Source organism: Nannospalax galili, unplaced genomic scaffold (assembly GCF_000622305.1).
Source record: "Nannospalax galili isolate Female #2095 unplaced genomic scaffold, S.galili_v1.0 scaffold127, whole genome shotgun sequence".
Lineage (NCBI taxonomy): Eukaryota > Metazoa > Chordata > Mammalia > Rodentia > Spalacidae > Nannospalax > Nannospalax galili.
The window spans coordinates 13,643,671-13,657,140 of NW_008360326.1; the positions used below are offsets into that span (position 1 = coordinate 13,643,671).

The 13,470-nt window shown below is 41.8% G+C and overlaps 1 protein-coding gene across 1 annotated transcript in view; it reads right to left on the minus strand.

Moving 5' to 3' along the window:
• Col4a4 (collagen type IV alpha 4 chain) overlaps positions 1-13,470 on the minus strand; it is a 158,322-nt gene that overhangs the window by 106,469 nt on the left and 38,383 nt on the right. Inside the window, exons 5-8 of the mRNA XM_029560007.1 lie at positions 7,869-8,003; positions 7,100-7,144; positions 6,183-6,299; positions 2,529-2,597 (exon numbers count right to left, since the gene is read on the minus strand). Of these exons, the coding sequence (XP_029415867.1) occupies positions 2,529-2,597; positions 6,183-6,299; positions 7,100-7,144; positions 7,869-8,003 (366 nt within the window). The remainder of the gene's footprint in view (positions 1-2,528; positions 2,598-6,182; positions 6,300-7,099; positions 7,145-7,868; positions 8,004-13,470) is intronic.

A 13,470-nucleotide genomic window follows, 5' to 3' on the forward strand; every position in this document is an offset into this window, starting at 1 on the left:
ATGTAGAAATCAGAAAAGGGCATTGGATTCTCCTGGAACTGGAGTTACAGATGGTTGTTAGCTGCCATGTGGGTGCTGGGAATTGAACCTGGGTCCTCTGCAAGAGCACCCAGTGCTCGTAACCACTTACCCATCTCTCTAGCCCCCTTCCCGAGTTTTTAAACTTGAGTGCTCTAGGGGCTTCATTTAAGTGGAGCCAGGCAGTCCTTGTCCTTGTATAACTGCTTATTTTACTCGGTATGATGTCATTGATACTCATCTATATTGCTACCTACCTCAGAATTTCTTTCTTTTTTTAAAAAAATTATTTATTTAATAACCATATAATTAAAAGAAGCATTTCATTACAACAGCATTGACATATTCAATGACAATTTCCAGAGCTAAGATGCATCTCTTTTAAAACTGGTTGTAAATTTTTAGGTTTACTAATACAGTTATACAATATTGTACTCAGTACAAATCTTATAAGACATAAAATTGAATGAGGTTTTAACCTTTAAAAAAGATCTCCATTTCATTTTAAAGTATACTGTTTCATACAGGAAAAACTTATTTTTAATGCAACTAACACTTAGATGTTTGCACATGCATCTCTAATCTCTATATATTCGATTATTACTAGTCAGAGTCAGTTACTTTCTGAGATCCTTGGCACCTGAGCACGGATATAAAGTCATCAGGCAGATTTCAATGGTAATGTTTTTCACAAACTTTTATGCTTCTTCCTCAAATATAACTCATTTTTTTAATTTATTGATTTTTTTGGTGCGTATTTCATACAGAACATCCTAAACAATCCTATTCATCTATATACCCACTTCCCAAATGGCGCCCTCCTGTAGCCCCCCACCCCCCCAGCCCATACACTGTCATCCCTGTTACTTCCTACCGTGTTGTCAGTGCCCCCAGCCGTTCCCCGGTGCAAGTCCATCCACTGCGTCTAGTCAGCCTTTCTAGAGATCCTTGTTTTAGGAAGACCAGCTCTTCCTCATCTAGCAGCAATCTGTTGCCAACATTCCTTTAGATAAGATTGGGGTCTACTGTTCATTTTCCCAGTTCTATGCTGGGTTACTGTCTGGGAGTCTCTTGGGCCACCCTGGCCAACAATCTAAAGGAAGAATTTTTTTTTTTTAAGGACAAATGATGCTCACCTATGGATTTTCCCATATCTACTCATTTGTTCATCCATTCATCTGTTGATGATACTTAGGGAGCTTCTAGCTCTTGGCTACTGTGAACAAAGCTACTGTGAACGTGGCTGTGCAAACATGTGTGCCCGCAGTGTTTTGGGTTGTTACCCGGGGTGAAGCTGCTGGGTCGTACAGCAACTTATGGCTAGTGTTGTGGAGTCATCATGTTTCCATGGCAGCTGTACCATTTTACATTCCCATCAGCAATGCATGAGGGGTCCAGCTCTCCAGAGCAGCCAACAATTTTTAGAGTTCTTGTTGTTTGCGTTTGCATTTTTAGTAGTGATCGGAAGGGATGTGAAAGGGAAATAAACTCAGGCACATTTTTTTCTCAAAAGTAATTGATGTAGGGCTGGACAGATGGCTCAGCAGTTAAGATCACTGGCTGCTCTTGCAGAGGACTTGGGTTTGATTCTAGGCACCCACATGACAGCTAATAGCTGTTCATAACTCCAGTTCTGGGGGTTGCGACACAGGCATTGCAGAACATGGGTGCACTTACACACTATGCAGGCAATACGCTCATACACAAAGTAAAATAAAATAAAAATAAATAAAATATTTTATTAAAAGTAATGTATAGACCATTGTAATTAGAGATTCTCTGTTTCTCTTAAGATGAGGAAGTCTTTACACTCATCTCCCCCTCTATCTGGCTTGTTTTCTTCTGTTCATGATAAATTGTTACAGTTTACATTGCACTGCAGTTTGAATTGCTGTGATAGGTCATCTAAACAACACTGAGAGGAAGGCAGGGCAGGTATTATTTTAATTTTCTTTCACAAATAAGGAAAATGAGGCTCAGTGAGGTTAAGGGGACAGCTTACAGTCACAGGGGTAGTAGGTAACAGTCACTCCTTCCAGTATACTGTCATCATTCTAGAATGACCCTGTTTTGGTGCTAAGTTTACTGTAATGCCATTGAAGCTATAAGCAAAACTATAATTCTTACTGTTAAAATATTAGTATTAGCATGTTTTAACTACAAATACATCTGTGATGTCCTACCTAGGGGTGACAACCAAGGAATATACGATAGGTTGGAGCTGTTGCTGGTGTGGGTGAGGAAGGCTTCTGGCACATCATGAGTCAAGGTCAGAGGCCGGGCCTGGTGCTCAGTGTCCTGCGATGCTCAGGTCAGCCCTGTGACAAATGACTACCTGGTCCCAAGTAACACTAATGAAAAACGTGAGGAACCCTCAGTAAATGTGCTCCTGTAGTTCTGAATGTGTAGGAGAGTGGATCTGTCCATGGAAGACCCTGCGCATATGCTTCCTGCATGGTTTACATATTGCAAAATAGTTTTACTAAACCTGTCACGGTGACAATACTCACCTGAATACCTTTAACACCACCTAAAATGAACGTCGACTCTCCCTTTTCTCCATGTTCCCCAGGAAGACCCTGAAAAGAAAAGCTTTGCTTAAGAGGAAAAAGCACACTACCATTTCAGTATTTTCCATATGAAATATCATTCACTGAGAAAACAGTCACTAGCCACTTCACCGGGAGAGATTCGCCATCTTCACTGCTGTCATTCCAAATCTTCATGGACATCTACTCACATTCAGTTAGGCTCTGTTAAGGAACTCGGTGAGAAGACTATCCACTGTTGCAGTTACTTACTTGTTATTCAGCAGAAAGACTGAATTTTTCTTACAATATAATACATAGGTATTAGTCTTAAAATTAATTTTGAAATATAATCTATGCTCCAGAAATACTTTTAATAAGCATTAATTTTATCCATTTCAGTATTGGTATTTGAAATAGAATTTAAATGCTTTTGTAGGACTAACTTCCAACATACACAGCATGTTTCTTCTGTGTATAGCGCTAGCTTGCTTAACACATTTTTTTTTTAAAGTGAATAAAATACCTCATTTCATTCTCTGCCAAAACTTTCCTAATATTTCTCTCTCTCTCTCTCTCTTTTTTTTTTTTTTTTTTTTTTTTTTTTTTGGTCTTTTTGAGACAGGGTCTCCCTGTAGCTCCAACTGGCCTGGATTTGCTATGGAGACCAAGCTGGCCTCAAACTCACAGAAATCCGCCTGCCTCTGCCTCCCGAATGCTGGGATTAAAGGTGTGCGCCTATCTTAACATGCATTAACTTAGTTGGCACACAAAATTCTACCTTCTTTATATTATCAACCTGTGAAAGACAAATTTCAAGTTGATCCCACTTGCAAGAGTGCCTGACTTTGCTCCCAGTCAGAGACACTCAACGGCTTTACTTCAGCATTCTCCTTGGGGAGTCAGTTTTGCCCCCACAGGCAATCCTGGACTTGCCCAGCTCCACTCCACATGAATCCCAGTTCCACAGTTAAGCCAAACCAGTTACAGATTGCATGACTGCACAAAGTAAAAACTTCACAGGCTGGGGTGGTAACTCAGTGGTAGAAAGTGTGTCTAGCGTGCCCAGGATCCTGGGTTTGTTGATCCCCAGCACTGCAAAAACTTCACTGCTAGCCGACCAGTCCACAATCACTATATAAGTAACAGACTGGTCATGATCAGTGACTGATCGTGTCACGTCTTTCAAAGCCTGCTGTGATTGGTCACTACACATCTTGTGTCTCATTTCTTTTTCAATTTAGTGCTTCTATTACATACATTACTTATGTATAATAACGGGTTTCATTATGACCTTTCCATAATCTATATAACATATCTCATTCATATTCACCCTGTTACTCTCTCATCCTCCTCTCGCTCTTGTTGATCCTCTTCCTCTTCTCAACCCTTTGCGTGTGTGTGTGTGTGTGTGTGTGTCCCAATGGGTTTACAAAAGGGTGCGAGGTAGTTTGTCTATAGGAACATCACTGCATATATTTTGAGTGTGAAAATGTGCCTGAATGCACACACACACACACACACACACACACACACACAGCACAGCAAAACATGCAGATACATTGTTTCCTTTTCTCTCAGAGATAAACTGAAGTGACATTTTACAAAATTGGCTACTTGAGAGAGAAACTTGACCAGGAAAGATGAACGTGAAACAAATACACGAGAAACGTCTGCAACGTTGGAAGTGAAACAGAGTTTACTTGGAGTTAGAGAAGAACAGTTGACTGGGAAGTGGGGTCCCGCTGACATTTAAGACTGTACTGGCAGCCAGAGAACAGAGGGATGATGGGATAGCGACAGACCGAAGTGGTTGTGATGGAAGGGTGAAGACGTCCTAGAGAAATGACGCACACAACTTCACATTAAAGGAACTCCGTGAGGTACTTCTCAATAATGAACACGGACCCAAACTTAGAATGCGATGTATTTCCAAGTTTGAAGAGGTTAACTTAGTATTATGAATTACATAATGGATAAAAGACACATACTATTCAATATACTCTTACAAATTTTTTGCCAAGAAAAGAAACACTTTGATTTTCAATGTTTCTAATTACAAAGCATCAAATAAATATTAGGGTTTTTTTTTTCATTTCTTTGTGTATTTATAAGTGATGGTAAGAGAGTTTTTAGTGCTTTAACAAAACGAACGCTTTAAAGGTCACAGAACAATAGTTGATTTCCCCCACGGATTGCTGAGGTTGCTTTAGCTGTCACAGTCAGTGGAAGCAGGCAGAGCGATTGTGCCTCTCTGTCAGAGGAGACAAAGGGATAGAGCTGTTTAGCAGAGACTATTGTGACTGACTCCAGCGCCGTGGTCAGTACCGCATGCTGTGTTAGAGCTGCCATTGAGAGGCCCTGCTCTCCTGAATGCCAGATTCAGTGGAATGAGGTCTGGACCAACTGGAAGAGCTTAGGATATGCACATTTGTCACACTGCACTTAAACTTCAAATGGCTGAGACTAGGAGCAAAGCGTGGCTGAGAAGTCCTTAGCAAAGAACAATGGCTGTGGGTCTTATACAACACCACAGGATACAATTCTGGAAAATCCTTCTGGGTTCTGGGATCAGACCAGTTCTTGGATCAGGGATACAAGAAAGACTCGTAAAGAGAAAATGGATGGTTCTGCTGATAAGAAACCTCTTAGAAGGATTTGAGAAATGGTATTTAAAGAGGGAAAGGCTGAAAATCAACCACAGAAAATCAATTTTGAAAGGTCAAATTGTCTTATCTGTAGCTAAGTGAGAAGGGTGAGGAAGAGAAGGTGGGAGGGAGGGAGGGAGGGAATGAGGGAATCTTCCCTGCTGAAGTTATATGTAAATAAAAGGTCAAATGTTTAAAGAAACATGAAAGAGCGAAGAGCAGTGCTCTCTCAGTGCCGGATGTTATGAGCTGTTTTTGGACACCCACCCTCAACCTTCCCTAGTCTACCTTCTTGACTTTCAGAGGTTTAAAAGGTGAAAGGTGCAGTTCCCAGACTCCTTTGCAGCTGATATGAGTTAATTTCTATCTAAGTGATGTGGAAGGCAGAAGTAGAAACCTGGGAGTCTGTTTGCTGTACCTGGATGTGGGGGTGAAAGGCAGTGGCTGGTATAGGCACAGCTCCCTGACTCTGGATCTCAGCCAAGTGTGGGTCCTTGGGATCAGTAGCTTCAAATGAGGCCCTGAGTTCCATTCTTCCCACCATTCAGTAAGTGCAAACTCCCTGCGTTGAATCTCTTTCTGTTTGACTTGCCCAGAGCATTTCAAATGTCTGCAGTGAACCCTGAACGATAACAACTTGAGTTTTGGTAACTGGTCTCCCAGCTCCCTTTTTATTACTACCTATTCTTTGTGCAGGAACAAGAAATATCTTAATGAAATCAGTTAGATCACAGTCCTTCGTTAAAGCCATTCAGTGTTTTCTCATCACAGGTACAGAAAAGAAAAGTTAGTCTCCTCTCAGAGCCTGTGAACCGCCCCCACTCTTGTCCTGCCCAGCTCACTATCCCCCTCCCCAAGCATCTAGTTTAATTCTCCAGCTCCAGTACATTTACGTTGACTCTGGTTCCTGAACATACGAAGCCTGTTCCTACCACAGACAGGTCCTTTTCCCTTAAGATTCCTATAGGCAGTTCTAGTGCTGACTTACTGGGGGACCTCCTGGGCCAGGAGCTCCTGGTTCCCCTGGATATCCTGGATCACCCCTTGAACCGTTGTAGCCATCCGCACCAGGTTTGCCTCTGGGCCCAGGAGGCCCTGGGTGACCCTGTGGAGAATAAAACTGTGAGTGAAGCATTTTTGCAAGAAAACCACTAAGACTATGCAATAGGGATCCCAAATTACAGAAATTTGACCCCCATGTTTAGTTGTTTCATTTTGTGGAACTTCCTAAAAGTGCTACGTAGTAAAACTAAACGTGAGAAAAATTGCAATATAGCTAAATTTAAATCCATTTAGTTTGTTATTCTCCATCTTTGGAAGAAGCATTCTTCGAACTCCTTAGGCTCTGATGGATGGTGATGCTCACCAACTCTCCCTTCCTTCACCCTCTTGGCTTCCATATGAGAATGTCTCAGGCCCACTTGCAGCATTAGGACTCGTCAGAACGTAAACCTTTTGCACACGTTTCTTTCCAGAGCAAGGTGGTGCTGGATATGACAGATACATCTAGCTTCTATTTGGGAGATGCTTCTTTTCTTTAATTTGCTTGAAGACTTTGCTCTTTGCATAAAATGTTTTGGTTTGAGAATTATGGTACAAAATTGAAATGTAACTAAGATGAGAATATAAACGTTGGCCTAATAGATATACCTTTTTTGAACATGTTTTTCAGAGGGTTTTTTTTGTGTGTGTTTTTGCTGTACTTCTTTCTTCCTTTTTTCCTTTCTTTTTTGAGACAACCTCTCACTCAGTAACCCAGGCAGGCTTTAAACTCATATCCTCCTGCCTCAGGTTCCCAAATGCTCAGATTACACATGTGCACCCCCATGCTCCGCTCAGCTTTGAAGGCTGTAATGAGTGCGTCTTTCTGCCTTAAAACAACAGTGAAAACTTGGGGATACTTACAGGAATACCATCCAAACCTGGAAATCCAGGGACACCAGTTGGACCCTAATCCCAAAATAAAAAACAATGATGTAAAAAAATGACTAAATTATTAGATTGGCAAATTGATTTATTTGAAAATATGGATGATTAGTGGCCCATAATTAAAAACCCTTTGCCGTCACTGTCATTTGTTACATTGGTGGGTCTAAATTCCATGATTTAAGAACGACCCTCTCACTCTGTTGTGTGTACCTAGGAAGGCAGCTTGGCACAGCAGATCAAATACAATATTCATCATGCTGTCAGAAATGCAGCTCTCAGAATCTGCCCCCCTAAACCCTCTTAAATGTGAACAACAGCAATTGACAGGGTTTTATCTGCATTCGGGCACTACATAGAGCTGGGGAAGAATTTCACATTCTCATCAACAGGAAATAAGAAATGACATATTCTTTAGTATTTTTAAAGGAATAAATCTGGCCTAAAGAAATTAACATAGGATGATCTCTAAAACACATTGTTGAGTGAAAAGAAGAAATGTTCAGCATGATATACGGAAGATATCATTTAAGTTATTTAAAAGGCCACTGAATGATACAAGTCCTCCTTGGTGCACAGTTACAGATTGGGGTGCTTCGAAATGGTTTAGAAGGGTTTTCGAGGGGCTGAGAGCAAGGACTGACTGTCAGAGACCCGTGTCTTAATCTTTGACCGAGTGCAGGTATGCGGCACTTGTGAGTCTAAAAACCTGGGCACTCGAGTGTGGTGACAGGCTAATGAGACTCACCTTGTCCCCTTCCTCTCCTGCTGCTCCAGGAGGGCCACTGTCACCTCTCATCCCTTTCTCTCCTGGAATCCCAGTGGGTCCTGGGGGTCCCAAGGGTCCTATCGGTCCCTGTGGCCCCAGTGGTCCTGGCTGCCCCTGAAAGGGGAAGCAGAGCAAAGAAGTCACGATTGGTGTTTGCCGATGTAAATCCATAGTCCCAGATGCCAACAGACAAATTAGAAAACCAGAGTTAAGACGATTCTAATAATAACAGAAAACTGATTTCCTATGATAAGAGAAAGGTATGGAATTGCCTCTGCAATCTGAATTTAAGCTTTCTGATAAAATTTCTTTCTTTTCTTTAAATATTTTTATTTAGTCTTTGAAAATTTATACATGCGTACAATGTTTTTATCTTATCTACCCCGGTTATCTCCCTCTCCCCAGAACCTACCAGCCTGACTTCTTCCCTACTTCACGTCATCAACATCATCATCATCATCATTGTCACCATCATTGCCATTATCATCATCATCATCATCATTAATCCACTGAGTGTAATTAGTGCTAACCATGTACACATGGGTGTGGGGCCATCCACTGGGCATGAGCAGCCTACTAGCCATATCCCCAAAGAAAAGTGAGTCTCCCTCCCTTAGTAGCCATCAGTTCTCAACAGTTCCTCAGTTAAGGGTGGGGCCTCTGGAACCCCTCCCCCATACATGCTGGGGTTTTGACTGGCTTTAATCCACTGAGTCTAATTAGTGCTAACCATGGACACATGGGTGTGGGGCCATCCACTGGGCATGAGCAGCCTACTAGCCATATCCCCAAAGAAAGGTGAGTCTCCCTCCCTTAGTAGCCATCAGTTCTCAACAGTTCCTCAGTTAAGGGTGGGGCCTCTGGAACCCCTCCCCCATACATGCTGGGGTTTTGACTGGCTTGATCTTGTGCAGGTGACCACAGCTGTTGTGAGTCGATGTATACATCAGCCATGTCATGTCCAGAAATCAGTATTCCAGCATTTCATAGCTCTCCTCTCTGTCTTTCTGCCCACTCTTCCATGATGTTCCCTGAGCCTTGGATGGAGGGGGTGGGGTTAATATAGATGACCCATGCATATACATACATGGACCCATGTATACACATACATGTATATGTGGTCATGTGTGTGCACAGGGAAATATATATATATATAGTGATTGTAGCTTTATTACTATTTTCATTGTGACCACTGTGCTTATAGATTGTGAGCTGTTTTGTGAATCACAGAATGAAAAATACCAAAGTCTTACTACCACTATGTAAGGGGCACAGCTATGAGTGAAGGAAATGTACCTGATCTTTCATATACCTCAACTGGATAGTGATTTGCCAGCTCTGTATCTGCTTTACCTAATATTTCAGTCAGTTTGAACCAGGCTCTCCATGCCTGGTTACATCCATGTAATCCAGTTCCTGCTAATGAAAATCTCCCTCTTGTTAGAGACAAAGCTTCATGAGTCCAGTTTTTGTCCTGAAACCACAGCAAACCATTCTGATCCAAAGATGAAGGGCTCTGCTCCTCTTTCCCTGCCCCCAGCTGCATTCTTTCAGGTGGACAAGCGTGGACTGAGGTCCAGTGATTGCCTATCACAGACAGCTGCAGGTCACCCTCTCACTGTTCTGCATAGGAAGTCTGCAGCCCTCTGCCTGATGATGTTGGTTTCTCCTGTGCCTGCCTCCCTTCTCTCTGTCCTCAACTCAGCTCTCACTTCCATACGGTCCTGTTCATCTGCCTCTATGTCACAGCCTTTGGTTCAATGTTACTTCCAGCTTAAAAGAAGAAAAACCAAAAATGGCTTCTTGATTTTCCTCCTCAAATGTGACCATCAGCCTATGCTCCCCATCCACTCAGTCCAGAGTCTCCCTGATCTTCATTCTGCCATGACTAACTCTTCTCATCTCTACTTCTGGAATGTACCCACCTCCCTGTCCCTGTCTCCACTGTCCCTCCCTAGGTGCAAGCCCACATCTGGGAGAATACTGCTCTGGCTTCCTGAATGGCCTTACAGCCCCCTCTTTCCTCCTCTAAGCCAACCTCTGCAGAACACTGACTGACATTAAAACAGAAACCTGAACTTGGCACTTCCCTGCTAGTTTAAACCATTACTGACTTGTTGTCTGGGGGAGGCAAGGGGTCATAAAATAATTTTTCTTAAGGGTCTTTGGAAAATAGAATCACACACACACAAAAACCACAACCTGAGTGAGGCGAGGGCCTGTGGATGGAGTCCGATAACAATAATATAAGGTCATTCACAATATCATTTGCAATAGCAGGTAAAACTGGAGTCCTATGAAAACCCACTAACCTGAGTGAGTAAATCCATTCTGGTGCTTTCTTACAAGTACCACACAGACTCACCCACCTGAGTGGTCCCAAGAAAACATAGAGAACAGGCTATCCAGGAAGAACAGAGTGATACAGGCAGGGATGGAGCCCAGAAAGGTATGAAACCAAGTCAGTCCTCTCTGTGGACAACTGGAGGCAGGCACTGCTGAGAGGAGTGAGTACTCAGCACACTTCTTAATCACCTTGCCTGGGTTGAGGGATCAGGGTAGTTCCCGCCTAGGTTCAATGTTGACAAACGTGAGGCTGAGGTGAGGGTGGGAGGAGATTTGCAGTACCTATCTGCATGTGCGAGTAGCCATTAGAGAGAGTGAACTAGATCTACCTTAACTGACAGAAACCTTGAGCAAGATAACAACTGAGGACCCAGGTCAACACTCAGTCCAGTGCTTGAAGCCCAGGCCCATACTTACTAGCTGTGTGACTTTGAGTACATTTCATTTTCTATAAGTTTTTATTAGCATATATTAATTATCCACAATGGGCTTTGTTATGACATTTTAAAACTACATTTCTTTCTTTTTTGAGACAGGGTCTCCTTGTAGCCCCAGCTGGCCTGGAACTCACTATGTAGAGCAGGCTGGCTTTGAACTCACAGAGATCTGCCTGCCTTTGCCTCCTGAGTTTTGGGATTAAAGGCGTGTGCCACCACACCTGACTTTTACTGTTTTCTAACCCTTCCTCTTGCCCAGTATCTTCATCTACCAATGGCTTATGGGCATAAAAAGAATAAAACACATAAAGTTGTTTAATATAGCACCTGTCATAATAAACGCTAACCACTGTGATTACGGATTACTATGACAAATGGGTAATTGTTAAATGAGAAAACAAACCACAGAATAGTACGTCATAGGATCCCAGCCCTTAAGAAACAGGACAGAGATTGTTGCCAATTATTTGTTTAGAGACGAAAACTTCTAAAAGGATATTCAAATAGCAGGAGTAGAAAATGTAAGTCAGGACGATTTCATATTCTACGTCATGTTTATCTTAAAGTCAACCAATGCAACCTTTGTAATAGAGATGAATTGCCATTTCTGTGTCACCATTAAGCCACTGACCCTAAAAACCTTATTGACAACCTTTAATCTCTGCCCAGACTGCACACATCAAAACTGTAGTTTCTCTGTATTTCCTCTCTTTTCACACTTACCCATCCTCATCATAATGGCTACTATTTCTTGAGAATTCACAAACTTTTTAAATGCTTAGAATTCTAAAGAATTCTGACATACATATGTAAATATGTGTTACCAAATAGCAACGATCAACCATAAAGCATTGCCACGAAACCATCGCGGGACATTGCGAAGGGAGATCAATTTACAGTGGATCTCATATAAATTCTAGACTACAGTCTAAAGTGAGTAACAATAATGACTTCCGAATCCTTCTTAACCTATGCTAATTAATCTTATTTCTAGTATTAATCCTTTAAGTAAGATTACCATATGCTCAAAAGTTCTCAGCTTTTCTAAACATAAGCCAGGAAACAACAGTTTTCATTAAGTTTGGGAATTATCTTTTCATTTTGAATATGATTTTACATAAACTCCTCAAATTATCTTTTGTGAATGCACTACTTTATAATAATGTGTTGTTTAGAGACACAGCAAAATGAACATTCAAGTATGAGGGAAACTAGAAAGAGACAGTCAATTAACTGCCTGTAAATCTCTTTAATGTGCCTCATTTTAGACATGCGATCCTGTCAGCTAATGGAACTTTGTAGGGGAAGGAGCGGAAGTGTTTAACACAGCCCAAGAGTGATGGCATTCCACTTTGCATCCTATGGAAATAGACCTCATTTACTAGAGCGCCATAAAAAAATACTTTAAAAAAAAAACAGTGAAGTGGAGAATAGTAGTTTGTATCATTGAAGGAAACTGCACCTTCCTCCATGGTTCCCTCTTCCTCTCTCCATCCTGACATGGCACACTGACTTCTGGCCATTTCTAGAAAGCTCTGTTTCCCAGCTTTTAGCATGCTGTTCTGCCCCAGGAGGGCCCTCCAATTTTCATCTTGTTTGACAGTCTCTCGAAATTCTGTGGAAAGATGCCTCATCATGACTTCCTGCCCTGGCCCTTGAGAATAAGATGCCTCTCCAAGATGTCAGCACAGTACCTCTTGCCTGTTACCACCATTGTCTCCTTTCCTGCTGGTTCCTCGCAGCCCTACACCCACTGGACCCTGAGCCTCCCAGAAGGCAGGACATAGGTGCCCAAGGATATGCTGGTAAGAAAGATATAATGGTTAGCCTTTTGTTACTACAATGAAACAACCCAGATGCAGACTACTTTATAAGAGGAGCTGGGCTGAGGATATAGCTCAGTGTCCCAGATTCAATCCCCAGTACCACAAAAACAAAACAAAGGAAAGAAAAGAGCTTTATTTGGGCTCATAGTTCTGAAAGTAAACAACACAGTACAGGTTTCTGGCAAAAACACTCGTGGTGGTGGTGGTGTAGGTGATCTCTGACCCTCTTCTTATAAAGCCACCTGATTCAATTATGAGAGCTCCACCCCAGTGTTCTCATTTTATCTATTCACTTCAAAGAGGCCCCACCTCTAAGCATCATGGTAGGTTTGTTTCCACTCTCTTAATAACAACCAATATATGACTTTGGGGGTTAAGCCCCTGCAGGAGTTTGGGAGAGACAAATGAGCGGAGAATAATAAATGCTTCACAAAATAAGACATACCAAGGAAGGACATGTGCAAATGCTTCCTTATAGCCCAAAGCCTTTGTCCCCAGAACCCTGGCTTAGGGTAGTTTTGTAAAATGGTGAGGCTTCCCCACTGGAGTGTACAGAATACTAGGCACCCTGGCGAGCAATGAGGCTGAATGCAACCTTGCTGAAGTCTTGCTGAAATGCAGTATAAACGTCACAATCCATTTCATCCTCACTAAACAGCAACTACAGCCCCTACTTTGCAAGTGGAAAATTCACATAAAACACAGATTGTCTCCTTTTGAAAGCTGTGGACTTCGTAACTTTATTTTAGTGCCTTTTAATATTATTAGTTATTTTGTTATATGATGAAATTTTTAAAGAAACACATTAAACCTTGTGTAATCATACTGAATCTGCCAGAAAGCTACTCACAAAAAAATTCCCAAACACTAGTCTTTGAAATAGTAATGTGTCAGTTCACCCAACTTAAGTAAATAATTTAGCTCAGTAACACAGAAAGAATTTATTTTTTTCATCAAATTAGTTCACATAAA